The sequence below is a fragment of the Ailuropoda melanoleuca genome, chromosome 1 (genome assembly GCF_002007445.2).
Source record: "Ailuropoda melanoleuca isolate Jingjing chromosome 1, ASM200744v2, whole genome shotgun sequence".
Classification (NCBI taxonomy): Eukaryota; Metazoa; Chordata; class Mammalia; order Carnivora; family Ursidae; genus Ailuropoda; species Ailuropoda melanoleuca.
The window spans coordinates 183,461,447-183,489,442 of NC_048218.1; the positions used below are offsets into that span (position 1 = coordinate 183,461,447).

At 35.8% G+C, this 27,996-nt stretch overlaps 1 protein-coding gene across 2 annotated transcripts; it reads left to right on the forward strand.

Annotated features, from left to right (window-relative positions):
• Positions 1 to 183: 183 nt before the first annotated feature.
• Positions 184 to 27,868, forward strand: ING3 (inhibitor of growth family member 3). 2 transcript variants are annotated; one of them, XM_002922430.4, is made up of 12 exons: positions 184 to 348; positions 595 to 666; positions 3,707 to 3,807; positions 5,619 to 5,684; positions 16,027 to 16,123; positions 17,697 to 17,768; positions 18,616 to 18,735; positions 19,009 to 19,166; positions 19,745 to 19,938; positions 21,250 to 21,442; positions 23,766 to 23,804; positions 25,349 to 27,868. In XM_002922430.4, the coding sequence occupies exons 1-12, from the start codon at positions 321 to 323 to the stop codon at positions 25,463 to 25,465; spliced, it is 1,257 nt and encodes a 418-aa protein (XP_002922476.1). In that variant the 5' UTR covers positions 184 to 320; the 3' UTR covers positions 25,466 to 27,868. The 2 variants fall into 2 exon arrangements, with proteins under 2 accessions (XP_002922476.1, XP_034527024.1); XM_034671133.1 differs by having other exon boundaries at positions 18,655 to 18,735.
• Positions 27,869 to 27,996: the final 128 nt, after the last annotated feature.

Sequence of the window (27,996 nt, forward strand, 5' to 3'; positions counted from 1 at the left end):
CTACATGGGTAACTGCCAAGCATATTAATCCTTGCTGGGAGGGAATGAAACTACGCTTCCCACAAAGGCGCGGGGGCGGCCTCCGGTCGGCTTACGTCATTGCTTCAGCCAACCAATGACAGCTCCGGGCGGCAGTGAGGCAAGCGCCGTCAGGCGCCAAAGTGGTTTTTTTTTTTTCTTTCTTTTTTTTTTTTTTTCCGCCGAAGCTGAGCGGGTGCTGCTGGCGGAGGCGCCATATTGGAAGGGACAAAACTCCGGCGACAGCGAGTGACACAAATAAACCCCTGGACCCCCTCGTTCCCCCAGCTCTAAGGGCCGCGATGTTGTACCTAGAGGACTATCTGGAAAGTGAGTGGGCGGCGCTGGCGAGGGCCGTCTGTGGGACCTGCGGGCGGGCAAGAGCGCGAGTGGACGGGCAGGCGGGATGGCAGGAGGGAGGGGGAGGCGGGGGATGTTTCTTTCTCACGGTAACTGGCAGCCTCGCTGTGGGCTGCCGGCTCCTTCGACCCCCCCCGACGCACGCACGCACGCAGTGACGTAAGCGCGTACTTTCGCCGTTGCCCCCGCCCCTCTGACGGACTCTCCCTTTGACAGTGATTGAGCAGCTTCCAATGGACCTGCGGGACCGCTTCACGGAGATGCGCGAGATGGACCTGCAGGTGCAGAGTAAGTCGGCGCGTTTGCCGGTCTTGGCCGCGCGTGTTCAGTGCCAGACTTACTTGCCACGGACTTCATCGCCTCTGCTATTTGACTCTCCTCCGGCTCACTGGCTAGTGCATAAGGAGTTGTAAAAAAGAAAAGGCAGTGCCGATTCTTGCCTCTTGCTTTCTACGCTACTTTTCTCCTTGCTTTTACAAGAAAAGGAGACATTAGGGCACTTGTATGTGTTCCTTTCTCGAATTGAAGACTCTGCAATAAAAGTTTCTGTACCTTCAGTGAGAAGCCAGATATATGTCTTAATGCACATCGGTGTAAATGTTGAGAAGATTTTGACTTGAGCCCTTATGTATGGAACATAGATTTCAGCATTTAGACTTTTGTTAAAGTTCGTTCTGTTCAAAAATTTTCAAGAGCGGAAAACACAGAAGCATAGGTTATATTCGGTTCTTTAGTGACCCTGGTGAACTTGGAATGTCAAATTTTGAAAAGTTACACATTATAGGATACATTCTCACTTGTCAACAGGATGATATTTTTTCAGTCAAAACCAGTAAGGGAAATAGATTTTCCTGTAAAGCTTCTTCTCTGTTGTAATAAAAATTTTGACTTTTCTTCTATCGCTGATAGCTTGGTAGTCTGGTTACTTTTTCCCAAAATTAACCTTGTTCTTTCATAGAGCAGTATTTGGTTTATTTTTTCCGTGAAGTTTATAAAAAAGGGTTTATGGTTCAAAGAAAGTAAGGAATCAGTGCCTTTGGAGATAAGAAGGTAAATTCTTAGAGTGAAATTACACTTAAAATTACACTTAAAATGAGTACAAATTTATGTCCACCATGTTCTGAAAGAACCTTACAAACCTTCCCCTTTTATGAAATGAATGTAATATAGCTATTCCAGTTATCTCGTAGAGCTACTATATTAAAAATTAAGAGTGCGAAGTGAAGTATATGTTACATAATTAAAATGTACAGTTTGGTGAACCCTTATGGCTGGATGTTACTCTCTTTGTTTAGATGTAGGTACTCCTTAATTAAATTGTGTAAATGATAGTAGTGACTGGCCTTCATGGGGTCTATCCCCAGAAAATATGTTTCTTGATCCCCTTTATCCCACCTATGTTTAAGCTATACACATAAAAGTTTCTCACGCCGCCAGGTTTTTTTCTTAGAAAAGTGGAGGTAGAGGAAGATCTGGGTTTTGGGGTATGATTGGGAGGAAAGGGGTATCATGGAAAGAGATCAGAGAACCAGCATTCCTTGTGGTAGCTAAGGACCTGTCCTTTCTCCCCCTTGCTTCTCTGACTTCCTCCCTACTCCCCCCCCACTTCCATATCCATTGTTCTTGAATATACTTTTCTTAGCCTCTTGTCAGTTTTATGTGGCCATGCTTAATACAAGGTGATATGATATGGAAGCCTTTTTTTCAGTGGATTGTAGTGTAGAAGTCTGATTTGTGTATTTCTTTAGCTTGCTCACAAAATTCATTTTAACTTTAATGTGGCTGAAATGCTAAAGTAGTGTTTTCTACAGGTTTTGATGTCAGATAGATCTGAGTTCATATTAGAATTTTACTGGCATATTTTTTGACATTGACCATGGTTTTCATTGCCTATAAAATGAAAATCATCTGAGGATTTTTAGGGGCGCCTGGGTGGCGTAGTCATTAAGTGTCTGCCTTTGGCTCAGGGCGTGATCCCAGCGTTCTGGGATCGAGCCCCACATCGGGATCCTCTGCTGTGGGCCTGCTTCTTCCTCTCCCACTCCCCCTGCTTGTGTTCCCTCTCTCGCTGGCTGTCTCTGTCAAATAAATAAAATAAAAAATCTTTTAAATAAATAAATAAATAAATAAAATAACATAGTTAAATTAGAACTTATAGTATCTGATACAAAGTAGAAATTCAATAAAGGGTAACTGTTGTTTTATACTTCTTCATTATCATTACAAATTTTAAATTCTCTTGTGATTTGACCTTAGGTTATATAAATGAGAGGTTTTATAAACTTACATTTTATAATAATTAGAATTTTCTAAAGTTAATAGGTACTATCAATTAATAAGAGACTTCTTTGTAAGTTAAAAATTGCTTATTTAAACAAAGGAAAATTAAAAAAAAATTAACTGTAAGAGTTCTTGGAATCTTTAAAAACCTATTATATTATTGCCCTGAAAATCTCCAAAAGGTTTTCCTTCACTTATATAGCAACAGAATCTCTCTCTCTCTCTTTTTTTTAACTTTTCCTTTTTTAGCAGATGTGGAATGAGATGACTACTCTTGGCACACACTTAGGGAAAAACTTATCTAGAATAAATAATACAGTGTATCAAGTGAACAAATGATTGTACCTTCTACTTTCAGTCATGATATGAGATGATGAGATGATGGGGTGCTTAATGCCATATAGTGAGAGGTTAAAATCTTTTTATTACTCTTTCTTATTAAAAGAAATGTGAGGATTATCTAGTGGTAACTTTTTTTTTTTTAAAGATTTTATTTATTTATTTGACAGAGAGGAAGACAGCCAGCAAGAGAGGGAACACAAGCAGGGGGAGTGAGAGAGAAAGAAGCAGGCTCCCAGCGGAGCAGGGAGCAGGATGTGGGGCTCAATCCCAGGACCCTGGGATCACGCCCTGAGCTGAAGGCAGATGCTTAACGACTGAGCCACCCAGGTGCCCCTATCTAGTGGTACTTTTAATAAGAAATTGTGCTTTGGCCTATTCGGCTGATTTAATACCATTACCTTTTGACCCAAAGGCTGTACTATTGAAATACTACAGTATAAAACCTATCTATGTTGTTGACTACTTTGACTACTGGAAAAATTTTGAAATAACAACAAATATAAATTGTCAGAGAAAATTGTAACTTTTTTTTTTTTTACTAGAGTAATTAAAGCATTTTCATAATCAAAGCATGACATATTTAAGTTATTGGCCAAGTGAAAGAGTTTATGTTGTCAGATGTTTTTTTCTTTCCCTAAATCAGAGCATGTACATTTAGTGTATGAATTTGGTCATTTAAATATGAAATGTTTTTATTATGTCATAGATGCCATGGATCAACTAGAACAAAGAGTCAGTGAATTCTTCATGAATGCAAAGAAAAATAAACCGGAGTGGAGAGAAGAACAAATGGCATCCATCAAAAAAGTATGTTCAACACTGTGGATGATCTATCAGTAAATATTGGGGTCCTCTGAGAAAGATATTTTAAAATGAAATTGTTTTCTGGTTATCAAAATGAGAGAAAGTTATCAATGGCTCTTTAGAATTTAAATAATTGTTGTGTTTTAGAGCTTCAGGTGTAGGAATTTTTACTCATTTTGGTAATTTAAAATTTGTTTCAATAATTATCGACTTTTGTTACAAAATTACAGAATCAAAAAAAGTCAATTTTTTCTTTTAATTTATTTTATTCCAATTACAGCTAATTAATATTGAATTGTCTTCACAGATATAACATTGTCTTCCAGTTTTGCTCACAAACTGGGGTGAAAATTAGCTGACCTTGAAGCATATTTTATATATTGCTAGGTACCTAAGTTGGTAGAGTCACAGAAGAACATAATCTTAAGAGTTAAAAGGATCCTTCAAAAGTCTTTTAGTTTAAAACTCTAAATTTGTATATGAATTGAGCCTAGAAATACGGAATTCCTTGAGTTTTGATTAGTTTTATAGTACTTACAGGTCTCTTCCAGGTTAGAATGAGTATCAGATCTCCTCTCAAGGTTTGCTTTAAATGTATGACCTAGTGTATTTGGGATACTTTGGAAGAACTACATAGAAGACCTGGGTTTGATCCTGACTGCCATTTAGCTATGTGACATTGGGCAGGCTCTTTAATATCTCTGAGTAATTATGGCTCCCTCATCCCCAACCCTCATAGAATTGTTCAAAAATCAACTGAGAAAGAAATTTGAAAACTACAGATTTGGAGTATTGTGTTATTTATTTTGCCACATGGGGGGAAGCACAGAATTTGTCCTCGCTTGGAAGATACCTGGAGGCCTGGTGTGTATTAGTATAGATATCACATCTGTACAGGTGACCCTTGAATAACATGGGTTTGTACCGTTGAGTCCACTTATACATTGATTTTTTTTTTGATATGGTACAGTACTATAAATGTATTTTCTCAACTTTTTTTCTCTAGCTTACTTTATTGTAAGAATACAGAACATAATACACAAAATATGCATTAATCTGCTGTTGATGTTATCAGTAAAGGATTCTGGTCAACAGTTGACTATTAGTAGTTAAGCTTTTAGTCAGAAGCTTATGTGTGGATTTTCAACCACATGGGGGACACCGTGTTCAAGGGTCAACTCTGCAGCCCAAAGTCCGTCATCATCCCTTTAACCTATTAAGTTTTTGGTGTAGTACAGTTTGGCTATATCCTTAAAAGTCTAGTTCACCATGGAAATTGATAGAATCAAGTTTTTGTTTTTAAATGATTTGCTTTATACTGAGGAGAAATCTAAAATATAGGTTGAATTGTATGAATTAATGCCTGACTTAAAATGAGAGTTCCAGAACAATTGGAAAATAGAGACATGCAGGTCAGAATCTTCAGTAGTTACACTTTGATTAAAAAGTTTTAAAAATGGGGAGAGGAGATGTTCTTTATAAATTAAATAAATTGTAACATTTTCTTTGAAAGGAAAAGAACTATTCATTAGTTCATGTGACTTTTACTAGTTTAGAGGCTAGACTTGGACTGGTATTTAATTTTACTTATATCTTTTTGAGGAATGCTGAACATCTTCCTTTAATTCTTGGCCATTGTACATAATTTCTAATCCTGCCCCATCCCCATCCTATCCTTAACTGGGTTTTTATTGCTAATGTAGGATGACTGACATTGAATACAAGGTGTGATAGTGAAAATGCAGTTATATGCGCTGAATACACATATTTTTAAATTATTAATTTATTCTTGAAATGAAAATGTTTTTATTCAGGATTACTATAAAGCTTTGGAAGATGCAGATGAGAAGGTACAATTGGCAAACCAGATATATGACTTGGTAAGTAAAATGCATGTGCATGCTGTGCCATAAGTACTTACATTATGGATTATGTTTTAAGTTTTATTGGCTTAAATATTAATAGGAAGAACAGACTAAATTTAAAGTATTGCTTTCTTGATCCCATTTCATTTGAGGTTTCAGTGTCTATTTTTTGGTTTCTTTGTGGAGAAGAGTTAGAGTCCACAGTTTAGTCAACAGGTCAAGAACCTTATGTTTGAGCCAAATTTACATTGTTACAAGATTTTAGCTGAGGTTAGATTTTTTTTGTTTTTTTTTAAACAAGAAATGGTGTTTAAATTTATTTTACTAACCCTTATATTAAGGTAGTATATTTACTTACCTGATAAATCATCTTGAGATTGTTTCTGTGGTAAAATACACAGAAGACTACTTTGTTGACAAGACTTCTTGGTTGCCTGATTAAATGGAGAAGAGAAACATTTGAGTCCGTCTTAAGAGATAGTACTCGACTATCTATTAAGTGATGTCAGTAGATAGCACTCAGCAACTGGCTCAGGTAGCAAAGATGGGAAACACTTGATTAAACCTTAAAAAAAGGTTCTTTTTTGCAGTAGCAGCACTTGCAAAAGATTGAAATCACTATAAGACAGAGGCAGTATTTCTCAAGCTGGTATAATTATAATGCTCTTTTTTATGTAAAGCATCTTCTAAAATATATACTTTAGGAAATACTCATTTCTGGGGCGCCTGGGTGGCATAGCGGTTAAGCATCTGCCTTCGGCTCAGGGCGTGATCCCGGCGTTATAGGATCGAGCCCCACATCAGGCTCCTCCTCTATGAGCCTGCTTCTTCCTCTCCCACTCCCCCTGCTTGTGTTCCCTCTCTCACTGGCTGTCTCTATCTCTGTCAAATAAATAAATAAAAATCTTTAAAATAAAAAAATAAAAAAAAAAAAAAGGAAATACTCATTTCTGGTTCTGCCTCAAAGCAAGTTAAAGCTAAAAGCAAATGGACTCTTATGGCCAACTTTAGCATATAGATTTCATATCTTATTTTTGTAATCTTACCTGGATACAGTCTTGTCACTGATCAAGTATATATAAATATAAATGTTATTGGTAAGACGCAGGATAAAAGGTACATACCACATACGGTGTACATTGTAAATGCTTATAGGAAACTAGAAAACATTTGTCATGTGAAGCCATAGAAAATGTTTCATTCTCATATAGTGGAAGTTTTTAATGGCTGTAATAACCTAGGTTCTTTTGTCCATGCAGTTATTCTGAAAACAATTTCATTAAGATATGATGCTGTAGGAAAGGCAGAATGGATTATAGCTTGATTTACTATGGAATTGGAAAAAAAAAGTTCTTAATTGTTTTTGTCTTGAAGTATGTCTATAAACACACAAAAAGACATTTATATTTGAATCCAAGAGGAATTTGTTTCATAACATTGCTCCTCATATTTAGTGATTCTGTGTGTCAGTCTTTATTTAGAGACTACATGCTCTTTGGCTGTGCTCTTTGTTAATATTTTGTTATTTTACTACTTTTTATATGTTTAAAAAATTTCAGTGTATTTCATACATTTAGAAAAGTATGTATAGGGGTGCCTGGGTGGCACAGCGGTTAAGCGTCTGCCTTCAGCTCAGGGCGTGATCCCGGCGTTATAGGATCGAGCCCCACATCAGGCTCCTCTGCTATGAGCCTCCTTCTTCCTCTCCCACTCCCCCTGCTTGTGTTCCCTCTCTTGCTGTCTCTATCTCTGTCAAATAAATAAATAAAATCTTTAAAAAAAAAGAAAAGTATGTATAATATAAATATGTTCTTTTTAAATATGTGTGGGTTTTTGGTGTGTATCTATCCATTATTTACGAACCACACTGTTTTATTCACTCTTGTGCTTCGTGTAATGGCGTTCTATCTGCGTGTAATGGAGGAACAAAATGTAAATACTATAGATGGCTTCTGTTCTCAGGGTGTGGGAAGACATGCCCACAAACTAAAGTGAAGAGCCTGTATGGAAACATGTAATAAATAAAGATTAATGCAGTAAATATTAAGTGTCTGGTAACAGACTGAACTAACTCATGTAGAGTATTGTTAATTTCTTAGAGGATACAAGATGAGTTTTGAACAGAATTTATTCAGAAGCTCTGGGGCCTGGATTAAGTGTCGTATTGAGGGGATAGCAGTTCACTCAGATAACGGATAAGCATAGGGTGGAAATAAAGCTTAGTAAATTCTTTGAGGGGATAGATTTTTTTAGGATAGGGAATGAGATAGTAGAAGGTGATGTAATGAACGAAATGTAATAAAGAGTAAGTGCCCGTAATGGATCTGTACAGACATGAGTTCAGCTGCTTCACTGACAGCAGGACTTTGGATAAGTTACTTCATCCCAAAATCTTAGTTTCCTTATCTGTAAAATAGCAGTATTAATTTGTGCCTTACAGGAGGGCTTGCACACGTCTATAAAATGATATTAGCTTGTGAGAGCACCACATAGTGGACGCTCACTTCTTCCTTAAAGATTCTCTCCATCTTATTTGTCTAACTGGAATTTTCCACTTTGGTGGAGCCCCTGCTTCCCTTTTAGCTCTGCCAAGTGACGCCTGGTTTCTTCCCCATTCCCCCAGTATTTCCAGGACGGCCTTGTGTCTTTACTTTACTCTTCCTCCTTCCTTCTTCTCCCCTTCCTTCCTTCTTCTCCCTCTCCCTTTTCTTTTTGTGGCTCTTCTTTTCCTCTCCCTCCTTCCCTTCCTATTGTAGCACTCCATGTTAAATTGCTATTTCAGGCGATCATGACATCCTTAATATAAAAATCCATTCTTTTTTGAGACTTAATCGTCTATATCGTCCTCCCATCTTTGTGACCTTCCGCAGTCTCTGTGGCTATTACTCATAATGGTTGCTGTTCTCAGGGCTCTGTCTTTGACCTGCATTGTTTCTTACTGTATTCAGGTGATTCTCACACAGTGGTAACTTTCTTCCCTTCTTCTACCCAACTCCAGAGTCCAGGAAGACCAAATGCCACATGGTGAAGAACTGTTCTGTCAAATGCCCCACACACAGCCCAAGCTGAGAAACATTCCTCCATTAATTTTCCAAGTGTTCTCTTAGTTTTAGTAACTATACATTAATGATTCCTCAAGCTCAGGCTTCTCTTCTGAGCCTATTCATCTTAACTGAGAATTCCCAGGCCCTGGAACTCAGCGTATTAACATTTAACTCCTAGTCTTTTCTTTTCCTTCTCTCAGAAGAGCTGCCGATCTTCCAGTCATTCACATTGAAATACTGAAAGTCATCCTCATCTCCTTGTCCTTAGCTTCCCCACATTATTTAATCAATATATCTTGTTCATTTTATCTTCTAAATATCTCTCATTACCCCTTCCTCTTCACTTCTGCAGCCTGCCACAGTTCAAGAAGTTTTAAAAAAAATTGACTGGCATGCTTTTCCTTCTGTCTTTGCTTGGGAAACTTTCTCCATCTTTTCATAATCCTGCACATGCAGTGTCTTTACAAAATCACCTTAATAATCTTGATATTTATGTCATTTATATCTAGGAGAAGAGATTTGATCACTTAGAAAAGTCACACAGAATGATTTAAACAAAAGGCTTATTTCCCTCTCATATAAAATATCTGTTGGAGGAGGCAAATCAGGGCTTTGGTGGCAACCCCGACATCATCAGTGTCCCGAGCTGCTTCTAATGCGTTCCTCCTCTTTTCTGGACAGGTAGAAGAAGACTTGCAATAGGGGATTACTCAAAAGGGCGTATTTTGCAGTTCAGTCAGCTCCTTTAAAAAAGCCTTTCTGGGAGTCTTACTACTGACTTCTGCTTCTATCTCCTATAGCTGCTTCTCGAAATGTTGCTTAACAGGGCACGTTGCCACCCCAGGTATGTGGGGTTCTGCCAGTGAGGAAGGGGGCTGTTGAGCAGGTACTTGGCACTTTGTTCCTTACCCTACCCCTCAACAGAATCATATCAGCTTCCAAATCATCATTCCCATGATTGTATTATTATTTGAATTAAATGGTAATTATTTACTTTTGGCTTGTATGTTTGTCTCCCCTACTATGAATGTTAAGAACTATGTTTTGTTTTTTTAATTTTAGTGTCTTCAGACTCCACAGTAGTTATTTCTCAGTAAATATTTGTTCGCCTAAACAGGTTAGTAGAAAAGAAAAGGCACTAACATGACTCCCAAGTTATGAGTGTTAGGGATAGAGTTTAGTGGTGTCATTCTTTGCCTGAGATATTGTAGTTGAGTGACATTTTCTCAAAAAATAATAGAGTCACATTTTAGTATGCTAAGATTGACTTAGTTTTGATGGACAAACAAGGGTAGGCTACAGTGCAAATAGCCCCTTCTTTTTAAGGGATGACTTTAAACCGAGAGAAGTGGAAGTAATGTAATTCAAATGAGTTTAGTTTCCTTTATAGAACGACTTTAGGAGACCAAACAATCTTATAGTCTATGTCTTTGCTCAGATCTTTTTGGTATCCCTCTCTTTAAATTGTTCTCCATTTTTTTTTAGTTTCTTCAGTTTAGATTTCTTTCTTTGATACGTAAGCTCAGTTTGGAAGTTCTAAAATAGGCTTTATAGGTGTGCCTTCAGCAAAAGGAGCATTGTTTAAAATATCAAGACTTATTGTGAGGTACATGTTTTATTTAAATACCTTTTTCATTTAAATACTTTTCACTTTATAATTACACAATATTTTTTGGCTATTTTCAGCTCCTTTGCTTTTAAAGAGATTCCTTTTGAATTATGAAAACATTTGGTAAACACTATTAGACTTTACTGTACAAAGTAATGACAGTATCATTTTCATAAAATAAAAAATATTAGATCTCCTAACCAGGGCCCTTGAAGGTATGTGAGGTTTGTAATCATTCTGTACCCTCAGAGCCTGGCCGAGTAGATTAGTTGAGCAGTAAACAGAATGACGAAGACTTTCGAGGTCTCTGATCCAGTGTTTCCCAGACCTTAATATTTGCATCCCACCTTCAAGGTTTTTAGATTATCCATATCATCTGTACATCTAGTTAACTAAGTAAATTTTTAAATGAAGTGTATTTAAGAGGAAAATTTATTTACTAATCTGATGCTGTTATCATAAAGGAAAAACTAGCATCACTTAGAACAAATAAGTAATTATAAAATGTTAAAAAACAACATGCAGCCTCCACGGAATGCTTGCGCTTTGTGCACTGCGCCACATTGCCAGTGTGGCTTGTGGTGTTTGAACAGTTTATGCTGGAGGGTAAGAAATTTACTTTTGCAAATAATTGCAGTTGAGCATAAGGGAATTATTGCCTTGTTCATAGGGAGGTTACTAAATGGATTTACCATCTCATATTAGTTGTATTCCCCAAATATCAACAGTAAATGTCCAAGTGAAAGTCTATAGGAAAGAGGAATTAAATTCCTATAACATTTAACATTTGAGAGCTTAGAAAGCTAAATGCTTCAAAAGTGAGTGGGTGGGACATAGTGTAAATATAAAACTACAGTAATTTTTAATCATAGGTCATTTATCCAATAGACAGTGGCACTTCTACTTATATACTTCTGCATAGTGGGAAAGTATAACTTCCATTTGTTCAGCAAATATTTCTAGAGCTCCAGCTAAGAGCAGTCACTGGTGTTAAGTGGGCAGTAATGACACAGAGAAACAATGAATATAGGCAAACTATTAAGAAAAGATTCGTTTAGGTTTTGATAAGTGCTATGAAGGAAATAAACATTGTGGAGAGAGGGATAAAGAAGGAATTACTAGAGGAGGCTGTGAAGAATGTAGTCAGCAGGAGTGGCGTAGTCTCAGGAGGTGACATTTGAGGAGGTACTGGGAAAATGAGAAAGAGCCAGCCATGGAAAGGGAGCGTCAGGAAGAACATTTCAGGAAGATGATGGACCAAGTGCCACGTCACAGGTGGAAGAGTGCTTGGCAGGTTGAAGTAGGGAAGAGGCCAGTGTGGTTGGTGGATAGTAAGGAAGGAGAAGGGTGGTGCTGAGAAGGAGCCAGGCAGGAGGCACCACGTGCAGGGTCTTCTAAGCCAATGGAAGCAGTGTGTTTTTTCCTTCTGAAAGGAGTAGGAGGCCACCTTACACAGAGGAAGGAGGTGTACCTCCTTCTGTCTGTTTGCCTTTGCTTACACATTGCGTTGTTATGGTAATTTCAAGTAAGCATGTTATTTTTACAGATTTTAATGTACAATAATTTAGTATATAATTATGTTTCATTTTGCCCCTCAGTGTTTTACATAGCATGGTATTTCATTGTATTATATTTATTGAAATACTTTATTTACTTTTAAAATCAGTAGTACACTTTTTATACCTGTGACTAGTATTGTACTGATTACTTCATTTATAAAGGAAAGAAACCAGACTGCATAAATGTCCACAAATGAAGAGATTGATGGATTTAGGGGTTCAGTAGAACAAACTGAAATTTATTTCAGTAGTTGTCTTAGGGGAAATGAGCAACAACAAAAAAGCTATCCTGTTAAAATAATTTCCTTCTAGAATCCTGATACTCATAGTCATTAAACACTTATTTGTGTTTCTCAGCCAGATGTCACTGTCATCAGGCTGTATTAGATTACAATACCTAATAAAGTTGATTTATGTATACTCTGATAAAATTTGAGCTTTTAGTTAATGCTTGAATGATTTTAGCAGTCTCTTACACTGCTCAGTACCCTTGAACTTGCTTCTTTTTTATATCCTGTTCTATTCCTGAGATGATTATATTTCAGGTATACATTTTACCTATAACTTTGAGAATTCTTTATCTGATACTCTGATTAAAGAAATATATTATGTAAGTTTGACCTTTTGACTTGTCTCCTATCCTTATTGTCTTTTAGGAAGATTAGATGTGGTTTATATGCTAAGGCCCCAAATATTTGATTCAGCCTAAAGATGGATCAGATTTTCACCTATTTTAAATATAATTCAGAGATGTGAAGAATCATTTTCATGACTTATCAGAGAAATAATTTGCCGTCATTGTACCTTTTTCTTCTCCAATTTACCCTCTTTATTCTCTATTACCAGATCTTTTCAGAGTTAGAAATTTATCTCTCATTGCCATGGATTTCACCTGAGAACTTTATAGAATAACTTGTGCTCATTCTGAAAGGGCAAGCGAGACATTTAAATTTTAGAATTTGATGGTAGTGGAAGCCATAAATCATGTAGAAACTTTTTGAAGAGGTTTATTTAGTTCAGTTTGGATCCATCGGTGGCACATCTTAAAATTTGAATATAGGAGACCCGGAGTCAAAAGAGAAAAAGTAAAGGATTACAACTCTATGATAAAATGTTAAAATATGAGGATTTTTTTCTTTCATGCAGAGGAGGCAAGTGTGACTTACTTATCTTTGTGATCATCAAGATGTTAACAAATAATGTCAACAGAATTTCCTTTGGCTCTGAAGGGGTCAGAAAAAAGAGAATTGATTTAAAATTAATGAAGTTATATTTGGGGTTTTGAGATATGATTTGAGTCTGTAGAATAAGGAAGCTTTTGTGGCTGGTATTTGTTAACATTAAGTGGGGAACAAATCAATAATTAGACTCTGTGGTCAGCCTTGCGTTAGGAATTTGTGGTTAATGGAAAATCTCTCAATTGGAGTAGTACCCTCTCTACTACTATAAATCAATCTTATGAGGTCAGGTGTGTGTGGAAGAGTGGGGTAATGTAGGTTCTTGCTTTGCCTGATACCTGTGGGGCCGTTATGGTACTCTGCCAGAGGAGGTGCTTTACCCATTCAGAATCATGGGGATAGCGGAGATGCTCTCTACAGGTTTCAGGCACGTTCAGTGGTGCTATGGCTGTTTAATACTGTTGAAGTACTCTGCGGCTTCATAGTTTGAGTTAAATCCTGTGGTCAACTTTCTAACTTCTAATTTGATTTAGTATAGTAGCAGTGATCTAAGAAAAACAATTCTCATTGCCTTATAATTGCTTCTATATTCATCAGTTCATAATCTTTTTTTTTTTTTTTTTTTTTTTTTTTACCTACCAAGAGATAAGAATGATTGGAAGCTATCTTACAAAGCTACCTACCACAATGTGGGTTAGGCTTTTCTGTGTCTATTTTAATTACATATTTGTTTTTAGAATTATTAAATCTTTGGATTCCATTCCTTTTTTTGACCTGCTAGTATTGGAAATTCCATCATTATTTTCCATGTGCTCATGTGTAATAATCCCTATCAGTACCATCTTTAATACACTGAAGCAGTTCTTTAGTGCAGAGGTGGGAAGAGTTAGGGGAGGGTACGTGATGTCTTCATCTCACTCTGACTCCATCCTCCCGACCTAGATTCTAACATTCTGCCTGTCTATACTGTATATAACTGTTCCAGGCCACACCATGCTTTGCTTTTTCTTTTTTCTCTGAGAATCTTGTTTGTCTTCCTGTCTCTATTCATTCTTTCATTATTAATTTTTCTTTCCCTCTATTTGAAAACAGTACATTCTTCATCCTCTAACTCATGTACCTCCTTTGTGTCTACCACAGCCCAAGGTTATATATGTATTTTTTTATGTACTACTTCTAATCCTTTTCCAACTATTGCATATTTGCTACATCTAGGGTATATATATTTTAAAACATATATTAATTAAAAAGCTCACATAAGTCTTGACTTGTCAGCCAAATTATAATTCCTATGAAAGCAGGGATTCTTTCTCATTTTTCATGTATTTTCCATTTAACCCAACGCCAAGCACAAATCCCAATATTGTAGGTAATAAAGGTGGTGGAATATTTCATTGCATTAAGTGGTCTTGGAATTTAAATATGAGTATTTTTTTTACTTCCCTTGAGATTAAATTTTGACAATGTAAGAGATATTCTTGAATAACTGAGGTCTGTGTTCACACTTTATTATTGGAAGGCAGGTTCCCTTAAAGGATGCTCAATTACCTGCATGTTCTTTGAATAGGAGCATTTGTCCCTAATACGTTCCTCTATAGGATTTTAAATATTGTAATTACAGATTCTGCCAAGTTCTGAAAAATAACTTGTGTGTGAAGATGGACGGAAAATTGGGTTTTAAATTATTGAAAAGTCACTAACCAATAAATACTCCACTGGGTGCTGTTAATATACAAAATATAAATAACAAGAAAATATTCTTATTTTTCAATTTGAATTATATTATTCTGAGTTAAAAAACAGTTGGCTGCTGCATGCAGAAGTTCAGAGGGCAATGTTAGGTATAAATGGTGAAGAGCAATTTATTACAAATAGATCAGAGTTAAATCCCTTTTCCATAATGCATTAGCTACTGCTTTTGGGCATGTTATTTAACCCTTCTGAGCCTTAGTTTCTTCACTTATGAAATGGAGACAGTAATAACCTATGTCAAAAGATTAGAGCAAGGGCTAGAAAAGATAGAAGGGCCTCTAACGCACCAAGCACATTACATGGCATCTAACACACACAGATTGTCTTTTGCTACTTTTCTCCCTGTCTCCTTCAATTTAGGTACACATTATTTTATTTAACAATGATCCGTTGGGAATCTAGAGTTTGAAAAAAGATGTTGTCAATAATATAACAATATCTTTCAAAAATTTTATATTTTCTTTGTTTCACTTCAAAGTGGTAAATTTGAAAAAGTATTGAAAATATTTAATGTTAACCTTAAAAAATTAAGACTTGTGGCTAGTTTGAAGTATCATAATTTTCTGAAATCAGTCAAAAGATCTCTAGTTGAATGAGAAAATAAAATTTGCCACCTTCCCAAGGGCAGTAGTGTTAGCAACACTACCAGGCTGTCTGGGGAATAGAGTTTTCTGGCTAAAAACCCCTTTTGTTTCAACCCGTTACATAAATGTTTACAAGTATAATGGTTTACTTTTCTGCCTTAGAGAAATGTATGTATAGAATATAGTAGCCTCTTTGTTTATAGACTAAGGATCTTTTCATTCTTCATTCTAAATAACAGTTATTATAGTTTGGCAGTGTGGTGGATGGCCTTATTATAAGTAGGAGATTAGGTTGAAAGTAATCCCAGGGTATACTATAAAAAGTTACCAACCCTCCTGTACTTCCTCCCCCTGCAAGTCCCAAGTATCAGTTTTGTTTAGTTTCACTTCTTCTGAATGTTTTCCGGCAAATTGTGATTCTGGTTTCATAAAACTTCAAATTTATTAAGGGAGACTTGAGAGATTATTTCATCTAGCACCCTCATTTTATAGATTAAAATACTGAGATGTAGGTTAATTGACTTGCTCAAGAATACTAAGCACTAAAAGAAATAATTAGTTTTCCTCATTAAACTGACACTTTAATAGTGTCCCAAATTTTGGTGGTTATCTTTGATCTTCTTTGAAACAGGTAGATCGACACTTGAGAAAGCTGGATCAGGAACTGGCTAAGTTTAAAATGGAGCTGGAAGCTGATAATGCTGGAATTACAGAAATATTAGAGAGGCGTAAGTAAAATTTACAGTTTTCCATCAATGTTGGACAGTCCATGTGCAAATCACAGAGGAGACACTTGTCCCATGGAGACTTCTCAGATCCTGCGCTTCTGTGGATGGTGGCAACCGGGTCGGACAGCGTGGACTCTAGCCGCTAGAACTGTTTGGGTTATGGCTACTGAGAGAGGTGATACAGGATACCATATACTCTCTCTTTATTAAAATCACATATTAGCTCATTCCATTTTTTAATACGCATATATGTTAGTAAGATGAGTGTTGAGAACAACGATTTAAAGAAATACAACCATCTAGAAACAAGTTAACCATCTGTCATTAAATGTATTGACTTAGCCCTGCCTGCTGGATACACTTCACCTTTGAGGAAGGCTGTTATTTTTTCTTCCCAAGAAGTGCCTTAAGGCGTTTCCTCAACTGTGTTAGTAAGAAAGATTTTAGTTGGTTCCAAAACATTTCCTCTTTTTCTCAAAGAAGTAAACTTTCTTATCAGTAAGGAGCCATTTTAATATTTCTTTGCAAGGTTCCACTTGTTCTGCTATAATTTACCTTTATTCCTTTTCTTTTTGATGCATTTCATCAGCAAGAACATGTACTTGTTTCTACACGCTGATGAAAAATTTCTTTGCAGTGTTAGATTATGTGTATATATACACACTGCCTAGAAGAGGAGAACAGCCTACTCATGAATCCATCCTGGTATCCATAGTTGCGTTTTTGTATTCAAAAGTAAATCTATCCCGTCAAATGATCATCTGATTTATTTGTAATACTTTTATTCCAAGGAAGCCCTGAGAATAATAAGTATTTTGAGACAAAATAAAATGTTCTATAGCCGCTCTAATTTTTTTTTGAAATGCTAATAGTAGCTATGAATAACAATAATTCATGCCTATTCAGTACTGCAGGAAGGTTAATGAAGCATCCTCTGTAAGGACACAGACACACAAAACTAAATGCAATCAAGTTATAAAATCTGCTCCACCCTGTGCCCTGCCATAATTTCATCTCAAGGGATCAAGATAAACCCAGAAAATTTCTTTAAATGTATTTTAATGCTTGGCGGTAGAGATTCTGTGCCTAACTTCTTTTAGGAAGTCTTTCCTATTATATGTTATTTTAACGGTCAAAGAATTTTCTTTCATATAGTGATGTCCCATCACCTAATACTTTAGGATCTCTCACAGAAAGGTCTTCAACCCAGTATAACTAGTTTGAGTTTTTCAAGATCTTATCAGTAATGAAGTTATAACATCCATTCATCCACTTATGTGGTACCTGCTGTCCTGAATTCACCAATTAGACATTAACATGCCTTGAGCTGTTTTGTGCTTAAGGTGAATAGTAAGAAGTGGATTACATATTATTTAGAGAGAGGATGAAATTGGCTTAGAGTGAAATCGGCAGTGGTGATTTTCTAACATGTTTGACTAAAATGATATAGGCATATGCATCAGGGCTTGCCAGTCCTCTGCTAAGTGAGGGTACAGAGTGCCTGTAGTTGATCAACCTGGCAAGTTCTGCTTGACATTGAATGGAGCTGTATCTCTGTGCCTTTCTTTTTTAGGATCTTTGGAATTAGATACTCCTTCACAGCCAGTGAACAATCATCATGCTCATTCACATACTCCAGTGGAAAGTAAGTTTCGTTTAGGGCGGCTAAAATTTTCAGTACAGTTAAAAACTCATTATATCACCCGTGTATGCTTTTTAATTAGCTCCATACAACCAACTGAGAAAAAAAAAAATCCTTCCCTTCCTTTTATTTTGTGAGCTCTCCTTTTTCCTTACAGTTCCTAGTAGACTTACCTTCATCATTTGGGAAAAGTGTATTTGATTTGGGAGTAGAGCGTTTGCTTTTCCTGGAATACATTGAGGACAAATGTATGGTATTGATAGCAGCATATACTCCTGCATACAGATACCTGATTCTCTCTAGAGAGTGTTGTAACTCAAGCCAAATGATAAAATACTTTGGGCTCTTTGGTTTGTTTTTTTTTTTTTTTTTTCATCATCCTTGCTTCTCCAGTGCTTAGCCTGTTTGGCATATAAGAAGGCCTCAAATGGTTGGTGGGTTAGTGAGTAAATGGATGGTTGGTTGGATGTTAGCTGGTTAGAAGACTGTATCAGTATATTTTGCAACAGATCAATTTGATATGAAAGAAGGGTTGATTGAAAACTCTTCAAAGTTGTAGATAATGTTTTGAGAACAAAATTCCCCTCATGTTAAATGTGAAATCATGGTGCATCGTGGGCTATCTGTAGTACTTTGCTACTGAAGTTTTTTTTTAATGTGTGGGAAGCTACTCTTAACAAAACAGGTGACACAGAGAGTTCTGCTTGTCCTGACCTCCAAGGAAACATATTGTTCTGTATTCCATGAGGAACTCAGAACATAACTGTACTTGTTTATAACTGAATGAAAGTACTATGTCTTGTCCATAGTCTCTAACATTTAAAAACACATAAATTCCTTTTATATTCAGAAAGGAAATATAATCCGACTTCTCACCATACAACAACAGATCATATTCCTGAAAAGAAGTTTAAATCTGAAGCTCTTCTATCTACACTTACTTCAGATGCCTCTAAGGAAAATACACTAGGTAAGTTCATTATCTTAAATATGAATGTTTGCTTTTTGTTTGTGTTAAAGTGAGGGGAAATGAAACATTCATTCAGCATTAACGAATCATACAGATTTTTTAACGTCCACATATGGGGAAAGAAGAAAAAGGAAAAGTGGGACATGAAAATTTTATAGTGATGTGAAAATGTTAAATTTAATGATTATATCTGTACTGGGAAATAATGTATTTTAAGCTCACTAACATTATGTTCTCCCCAACCATTTTTATTTCTTCTTTAATTCTACATAGGGTGTCGAAATAATAATTCTACAGCCTCTTCCAACAATGCTTACAATGTGAATTCCTCCCAACCTCTGGCATCCTATAATATCGGCTCGCTATCTTCAGGAACTGGTGCAGGGGCAATTACCATGGCCGCAGCTCAAGCAGTTCAAGCCACAGCTCAGGTAAAAAGGAAAAGGTTTGGAAATAGGTACATTTTGTCTGAATCATTGGCAAACTCTAATAGAAACAACTAGATGTGAACAGAAAGAGTTTTGTTACATTGTATAGTTTCATTTTTATAAATCATGGTTTTATGATACCTGACATTTTATTTGATGAAACTTATGTGCATTAATTTACCTGATTGATAATCGTGCAAACTCCTGCAGATCCCTTCACACAGCGATGGCTCATGACGTGTGTGTTCTTGACAGTGAGCCACAGCACCTGCGAGGACAGTACGTCACTCTCCCCCAGTGCCAGGGTTTCCTCCACAGCCTCACAGCTTGCACCGCCCTACGTTTGTTCACTGCTGTACGGTTTATATTCCAGATTAAGTTACCAAGTCTGTAGCTCCCTTCTAACTGTGTAAAAACGGATTTCAAATCTTCACATAAGATAGCTTAAACTACAGTGATGAAAATAATGGTTTAAACAAAATAATATTGGATAAACCAACATAATACTGTAACTAGTAGGACTGAAAAAGAAAAGCTGCATATATATGCATATTAATATTATCAGTGAATGTCTGTTTCAGATGAAAGAGGGACGAAGAACATCAAGTCTAAAAGCCAGTTATGAAGCGTTTAAGAATAATGACTTTCAGCTGGGAAAAGAATTTTCAATGCCCAGAGAAACAGCTGGCTATTCATCATCTTCAGCACTCATGACTACATTAACACAGAATGCCAGTTCATCAGCAGCTGACTCACGGAGTGGGAGAAAGAGCAAGTAAGTTGCACTGTTACAGTAGCCCTGTACCTTTACTAAGTGTGCAGTCTACTTGGCACCCAGCTACGCTTGGATATATGAAACAAAGGTAGCGTATAATGAATGGATCAGGATGAACTTTGGGGAGGCAGGAAGACATGACATTTTCATTCACACCGCTATACGTTGGAGGAGTAAAGTCTTTAAAAGGTGTTAAACGTATTTAATCTTTCTAGAGTCTTAAATTGGGTATAAATGACTTCTTTTGTTTATTAGGTTGAGCTATTTTATGGAACTGTTTTCCTTTATAACCCCTTATTTTGTCATGTGTTTCAATGTAAATTAATGCATAAAATACAAATTTTATCCTGGGAATTTATTTAAATGAAATTCTTCATTTTTATTCAAAGCAGAGTGTCTTAATTCTTGGTCTTACGCCCACAAACTTGAAACTATGAAAATATCCCTAGATTTTGTATATGAGACTTTTAGGATGATTGTCTGAATCTTAAATATGAAAACTTACTAGTGTCTGGCACCATCTATCCCAGGTATCTGCATTTGCTAGATATTCAGACGTAATGAAAGTTCAAATGGTAGGCCAGAATAGATTACCTAATAATTGCGTCATAATTTATTTTTAAATGTGTTGTATTTCCTATGAGTAAATCTCTAAAGAAATGATCAATGTAGAATTACCATAAAAGTGCTAGATATCTTAAAAAGTAATTCCTCTTAATAACCCGAATTTATTATAACTACTGATAATAAATTTCCCTATTTTAAAAATTTAATTAGCATATAAATATTGGTACATTACTTGTGAATTTTAACACTGTTTCCTATCTTACACAGGTAAGTAGTCACATGTCGTTTGATGGTCACGATCATTTTCATCAACTGCTATTGTGTATTTGTATTTTAGATTTTGATGAAGAGTATTCAGTTTGCTTAAAAATACAAAGACTGTCTGCAAGGTAGCCATAACCAATACTAATTCTTAAAACTATTACCTGTAATTTATGTCAATGTTAAGTAGCAACAGAGTAAAAAATTATCGTAAAAACATAGTTTGAAAGAATTTTTTTGAATATCTTTATTCTCCAGAAAACAAACAAAAAATCTTAAACAAAAATAAACTGTTATGAAAATTGCTGCTCTTTATTGCTGTCAACAATTGTGCTCTTAAATCTGTGTCAGGTTAGTTTAACTTCATGTTAAACGTTAATTTACATGTTTAAAGTAATTTCATTTCATCCCACTCATTTGGGAGTTATTCTCCCGTAACTTCTTCTGGATGCTGAGCGAATAAAACTGATACTGTTTTTTCAGAAACAACAACAAATCTTCAAGTCAGCAGTCATCGTCTTCCTCCTCCTCCTCTTCCTTGTCGTCATGTTCTTCTTCATCAACCGTCGCACAAGAAATCTCTCAACAAACAACAGTAGTACCAGAGTCTGATTCAAACAGTCAGGTTGATTGGACTTATGACCCGAATGAACCACGATATTGCATTTGCAATCAGGTAAAAATCTGATATGTCTATAAAAGTATAGTCTGAGTAAAATAGAAAACAGTGATTTCATGTTTTTAAGCGCTCTTTTTTCTCCAGTGAAAATACTTTTGATTTCTTTTGTAATTTTCTTCTGCTTCTTATAAAATCACATTTGCTGTAAATACAAAGAGTATAAAGGAATGTGTAAGTCACCCATAATCTCAGCCCTGTAATTAGACGTTTTGATTTATCACCACTGTATCCCCCACAGGCATGTTGTCTTACCCTGCTTAGGCTTCCATGACAAAATACCACAGACTGGGTGGTTTAAACAGCGGAACTCTATTTTCTCACAGTTCTGGAGCTAGGTAGTCCAATATGAAAGTGCTGACTGATTCCATTCCTGGTGAGGACTCTTTTCCTTGCTGGCAGAGGGCCCCTTTCATGCTGTATCCTCACATGGTGAAGAGAGCTCTGGTGTCTCTTCTTATAAAGGCACCAACCTTGCTGGATTAAGATTCCACCCACAGGGCCTCATTTAACCTTTATCATCTCACAGACCCTGTCTCCAAATATAGTCACAGTGGGGGGTAGGGCTGCAACACAGAAATTTGGGGGAGAGGCACATTTAGTCTCTTACACGTATGTACACACGGATGCCCATGTGTGTGTTTGTGTGTATGTATGTGTGTGAGTTTGACCAGTTGGATCACAGTATATTCTTTATGTAACAATTTTTCACAAAGTCCTGTGTACCAAACGTCGTTTTTCTTGAAGTAATTTTTTAAAATTTTCTCAGAGTTATGAGTTATACTGTAACTTTTTAAACCAATATTTAGCTATAAGTTTTTTTAGTGGTATTAAATTTTTTGAGATTACAGATAACATTATGGTAGGCATTTTTTTTATGTAACCCATTTTATACATCTAATTTCTAAGATAATCTTTTGAAATAAAATCAAGTTAAAATATTTGTTGCAGACTACCAAAATTACCTTCTGAAGTTCATTCCAAAACCCGATGACCATGCCTGTTTCCTAAACCCTGTCCAACACTGGATACTATTTTGTCTTGAAAGCCATATACCAGTTTGATAGTTTTATATCACACAATCATTTCAATTTACGTTAGTAGTAAAATTGGACCCTTTTTTGGCTATTTTTATTTCTTTTTTTATGAATTGATTCATTGGTGTTGGCTGATTTTTCTATCATTTTTGTCATGTACATTATAAATACTTTGCTTGGTGTAGGGTTTTTTTTTTCTGTTTTTAATTCTGAAATTCCAGTTTTATGGAGTAATGACTGTCAGTCTTTTTCTTTATGAAGTCAGCTGTGGGTGATATGCTATCAACCTCCTTGCTTTTTCCCCATATAAATGCGTCTTGCATTTTTTCTCATTTACAAATGGCTTATCTAGCTCTTGGTATACTTCAGTTTCTTCATGTTTAAATCTTTAATCCATCTGCAAAAAAAAAAATCCATAATCCATCTGCAATTTATTGTGTTTAACGGTGTAAGTTGGCAATCTAATTTTTGAGAATTTGCCATGTAAGAGTGCGTTAGGTTTTCTACTGTCACCTGACATACATTTTTTAATATTGGTTATTAAGAAAATACTGTAAAGATCCTGGCAGTAAAAATAGATTACCTACAAAAAAACAAAGATCCACCGTAGATTTCCCATCTGTAACACTAAAAACTTGTTGATGAAATATATCTATAGAGCTTAGAGGGAAAAATCTGAGTGCCCCCCCAAAAGTTGTTAACCAGAGAAGTGTTCGTGTGTATAGAACCATATACAGATATTCTCACTCATGCAGAGAATCATATGGTATGCCATCTAGTTATAACCCTGTCCGAAACATTTCTCAGTCCATTGAGAACTTAAATTAATTCAAGAATTAGGAAGTTATATTATAAAATACTGGTGATCAGCAAAAAGAAAAATGAGGAAGGGCAGATAGTAATTGCTAATAAGTTTAGAAGTTTCAACTGTTGACTGCAAAAATATAGATGACCCAAGAAAAAGTAAAAACCTTAAGTAAGTAACCAAAAAAGAAACTTAAAGTCTTTACGAAAGAAACCACCCACAAAGTTAATTTGTCAAGGTTCCTTCAGATTTTCAAAGAGCACATAATTTCTGTGTATTTCCCTCTGTGCCCCTGCCCAAAAATATCTTTTAGTAAAAAGCTATGAATCTTTATAAAATCTTTTTTATTAAAAAACTATATAGCCTGTTTCTTAATGCAGTTGTGTATTCCCCTCTGTTTTCTAACAGTATCATCAACAAGTTGGATTTAGATGCTTATCGTATAGTCATAATAAAAAATATTTACTTTTATTTTAACTAGGTATCCTATGGCGAGATGGTGGGCTGTGATAACCAAGATGTAAGTATTAAAATTTTCTATTTAGAAATGAAATAAAATCACAGATTATTACCACTTGAACATTTTTCTTATTTACGGTGTCTCTCAGTCTAAGAAAACAGGTCTGCAGTTATGTTAATTACATTATATTAATGCTAGAATATTTCTCTCCAAAATAGGGTCATGTCCCTTCACGTGTTCCCAATTTAACTCTTTTAAAGCTAGTTTTATGGTTTCATGTGCAGATTATAAATCTCAAAATTTTGTTGTAGGAAAATTAGAAACATCCTCTACTTTCTTTGCTAAATAATACTGTGTTTACTAGAATCCGATTCACGTATCACGATGAAAAATTGGTGTTTTAAAACAGTGCATTCTGTCAGGAAGCCTGCCGCTAGCGGGAGTGGGGGGTATGATGTGAGGTTATTTTCCTCCTATCAATGTAGTGTTTCCTATTGTGCTCTGCAGCTGTCAGCTGGTAAGAGCCACTTCTGACATGGAAAGTAAAGGAGATTTGAAAGAAAAAAATTCCCTTTTTTTTTTAGGAAGCTTAATTTTGGTTAGAGATATATTTTTATTGGATGCTGAGAATATTTTTTTCTAGTAATTTCACTCCCTCCTCACTTTCTCAAACTTCCAGCCCCCTTTTCCTACAGAGGACTAACAACACTGAATTCTAAAGAAGTAAGAATCCATAATGTCAGAATCCTAAGGTTAATAATAGCAGTTTAAAATTTTTTAAAATAATCTGAAGACTGAGCAGAGTTGGCTTGGTACATTAAAGTTTGTGCTCTCCTAACCTGGCAGGGTCTCAACAACATGTTCACATAGGTAGAGAAAGACTGTCCTTCCACTTCCCCCTTTAGAATCGCTTGTGGGTTGTTTGTGATTTTTGTATAACAGTACTGCCCCACCGTTCCAAGAACACCATTGTAGCCTCCTGAGGCAGTTCATGAAAATGATGCATTTCTGTGAATATCCCATCATACTCTCTGATCCCTCTCATTCCCACTTGTGCTCTTCTGAGTGCTAAGATTTTCTGTGGAAGTGTAGAACTGCTTAATATGTTACAGAGTAGGATCCCTTTTCTCTGCATATCTAGGACTAGATCTACGCAGAGAGGAAATCCAGGTCATCCCTTTATGTTTTTCATTGCAACTGGCTTATTCTACTTTACAAGGGAGTAAATAAGGTGGAATATTAAATAAAATCTGTAAAATGTATTTAACCTTCTTTGTGAGAGACCTATCTCACTTCTTTTCCTTGAAAGTTGGTATCAACTTACTCTCCAGCTTAACGAGAATTAGTGACTTTTTGCTCATTGCTTGGAATCATGGAAATAGATGACATGAACCTCCAAGTTAACAGAGATGCATACTTTCTCTGTGCATCCATTTCCTTATCTCTGAAACCTGTAGTTGGATTCAGTGATCTATAAATCAGCTTCTAGATCTAAAAATTCTGTTTCTATGAATCTTATTATTAATATTCAGTCTAGTGGGCATATTATACTCTGTAATCTTGGGAGGTGTTAAAAACTATTTCTCTGCCATTTTGCTTTCCAGTGCCCAATAGAATGGTTCCATTATGGATGTGTTGGGTTGACAGAAGCACCAAAAGGAAAATGGTACTGTCCACAGTGCACTGCTGCAATGAAGAGAAGAGGCAGTCGGCACAAATAAAGGTGGTCGTTTCATTTGACGAAGAAAAAACTTCAACTAAACATTTTATATAGGACTTGAAAAAAGAAGAAAAGAGAAAGAAGACACAATGCATTTCCAGGCAACCACTTCAAGGATTTACATAGACAATCCTGTAAGATCTTGAACTTGAATTTTATGGGTTGTATTTTAATAATGTAAGTAAATTATTTATGCACTCCTGGTGTGCTACGAATATTATTCCAGTTAGCCTTGGATTATTTCAGTGGCCAACATATGCAGACATTTGTACTCCTCAACCATTTTCTCAAAGTAATGGGCATTCTATAATTTAGACTTCAGAGAATTCCAACGATGAAGATTTTAAGAAAAGTATTTTATATTCAACAGGTATGATCTGCTGCATGTACTGTACTCCAGAGCTGTTATGTAACACTGTATATAAATGGTTGCAAAAAAAAAAAAAAAAAGTCAGTGCTTCTAAAAAGAATTTAAGATAATGGTTTTTCAAATGCCTTTATAATAAGCTTTGTTTCTTTGTGAAACTAAATTCAGCAGGCTGAAGGAAATGGTTCATGTGATAAAGTGGGCTGGTGTCCTCTAGAGTACCTGGGTACATAAACAGAAACTCCTGTAGGTAAAAACGAATCTGTGCCATTAGTCTTTATATGTTTCTGCATCCAGATAGAGTGCAGTTCATGGGTGGGGGGAGGGGGAGGGGCTGAAGGGGAAAGGGTGTTAAAGTGATACATTTTTATACCAAATGTGTTTATTTTTTTGTGCAAGTAATCCTTAAAATTGGAATTGTATTAGGTGTTAAAATAAAGTTTTTAAAAAATTACTTGTATTTATACTTTACACACTTAATAAGGAAAATTTCTTAATTCCAATTAACTTCCAGTTTTCATAATCTAAAAAGGACAGAGGCCCAGGACACAGAATGCTGTGTAATCTGTGATTTCTTTAACAGTGCTTGGAATTCGTGACGTGAAAAGGGGAAGACATTTTTAATGTAAATTTGAAACGCAAATGTATTTTTCTAGAACATCTCTCTGGCTTTTCCTTCAGTCTAAGAGACATGAAAGAAGTCTTAATTACAGTAGATAAAATGAAAATAATGGTAATAGATGTTTTGACTTGAGGCAGTGCAGCCAATTGAAGTAAAGAGAACTCCTGGATTGGAGCTTAAAATTCAGTTCTATTTTCCATACTACCACATACTGGTATGACAGTTAATTCAAATTTTGAATCACTCTGGGCCTTACTAAACCAGGGTGATGTTGGCTGCAGTATGTCTGTAAAGCACTCCTAAGGTTTTATTCTATAGGTGCTATTTAAGTTATAAATTTTGCATAGTGGAGGTTTTATTTCAGGTATACTATCAAGTCAGGTTGGTAGAAAAATCCTTAAAACTTTAGAAATACTTATTACATCATTTCTTTTATGTTGAAACTTACTGGGTCCATCAGATTTCTGCTTTAATCAAAACCACTTATGAGCCTCTCAGAACTTATTCAGAAGACTATAACATGTACGCAATGCTACCCAGAGGGTACGGAGTAGATGGGGAATTTCAGAGGTCTCTTAGCTTCACGAATCCTCGATTCTGAGCTGTTGCAGACTGATTTTATAGCTGGAAAGCCCATAAAACAAAGTTGGTTCATTTGTGGGCATTCACGATTTCACAATATCATGAGTATCATGATTCCATAACACTCAGTATTTTCATGGAGATTTTATAAACCTTTAAGAAATAATATTTAACGTAGCATTCAATTAGCTTATTAGCATGTTGCCTGGAGATGCTCTGTGGTATTGTTTAACCTTCTAATTATATGTAATGACTTTTCCAAATTCATTCATTTTCTAGGAATTGGTCAAAGGAAAAAAAGCCTTATGTACAGCCTTATTTTAAGAGAAAGTTCCTTGTCTGAGTCAAGAACATCCCTGTTTCCCACCGCTACAGCCCCTTTCCACTGCTTACCAAACCACTTAGAAAACATTTTGACAAAATTTAACCTCAAACATTGACTGTTTTATGAGGCCTCTCTAAAGAAGCAAACCAAAATTTTGTTCACTTATTTAGTAATTGGTGGAACTTGTTAGTATCTGAGATATTACTTATATATATATATAAATGGGCCAAACATGGAACTACCTCCTCAAAAAAAAAAAAATGTGGCCAACTATTAATATTCTTTGAGACATTTACACCAAGGGGTAGGGTAAACATTTTTGCTATTACAAAATACAGATTCAAAATCTTTGTTCTGTAAAACTCGTGTAACAATTGATGACACAAAAAAAGTTCAAATGTGGGTTCACAATTTATAGGTGGTGAAAATTGAGGCCTTACTGCTGTGGAGTGTACATTAAAATGTTCATGGTGACACATTTGAAGCAATAAATGGCTTAATTAAATGCCTAAATGAAGCTGAGTGTTTGATAAACATACAGTCATTCTTTTTAAGGGCAGTTCGTGTTTTTGCTCTTTTCTCCTTTAAAGCAGTTTCCACATACTTCAGATTTTAACTGTATTTGGTTTGTGCAGT

Bases quoted from the DNA above. Each gene is read 5' to 3' on its own strand.
- ING3 (XM_002922430.4), top strand. From the start codon at position 321: ATGTTGTACCTAGAGGACTATCTGGAAA. The intron at 349-594 runs GTGAGTGGGCGG...TCCCTTTGACAG, and splicing joins CCTAGAGGACTATCTGGAAA to TGATTGAGCAGCTTCCAATG. The intron at 3,808-5,618 runs GTATGTTCAACA...GTTTTTATTCAG, and splicing joins AAATGGCATCCATCAAAAAA to GATTACTATAAAGCTTTGGA.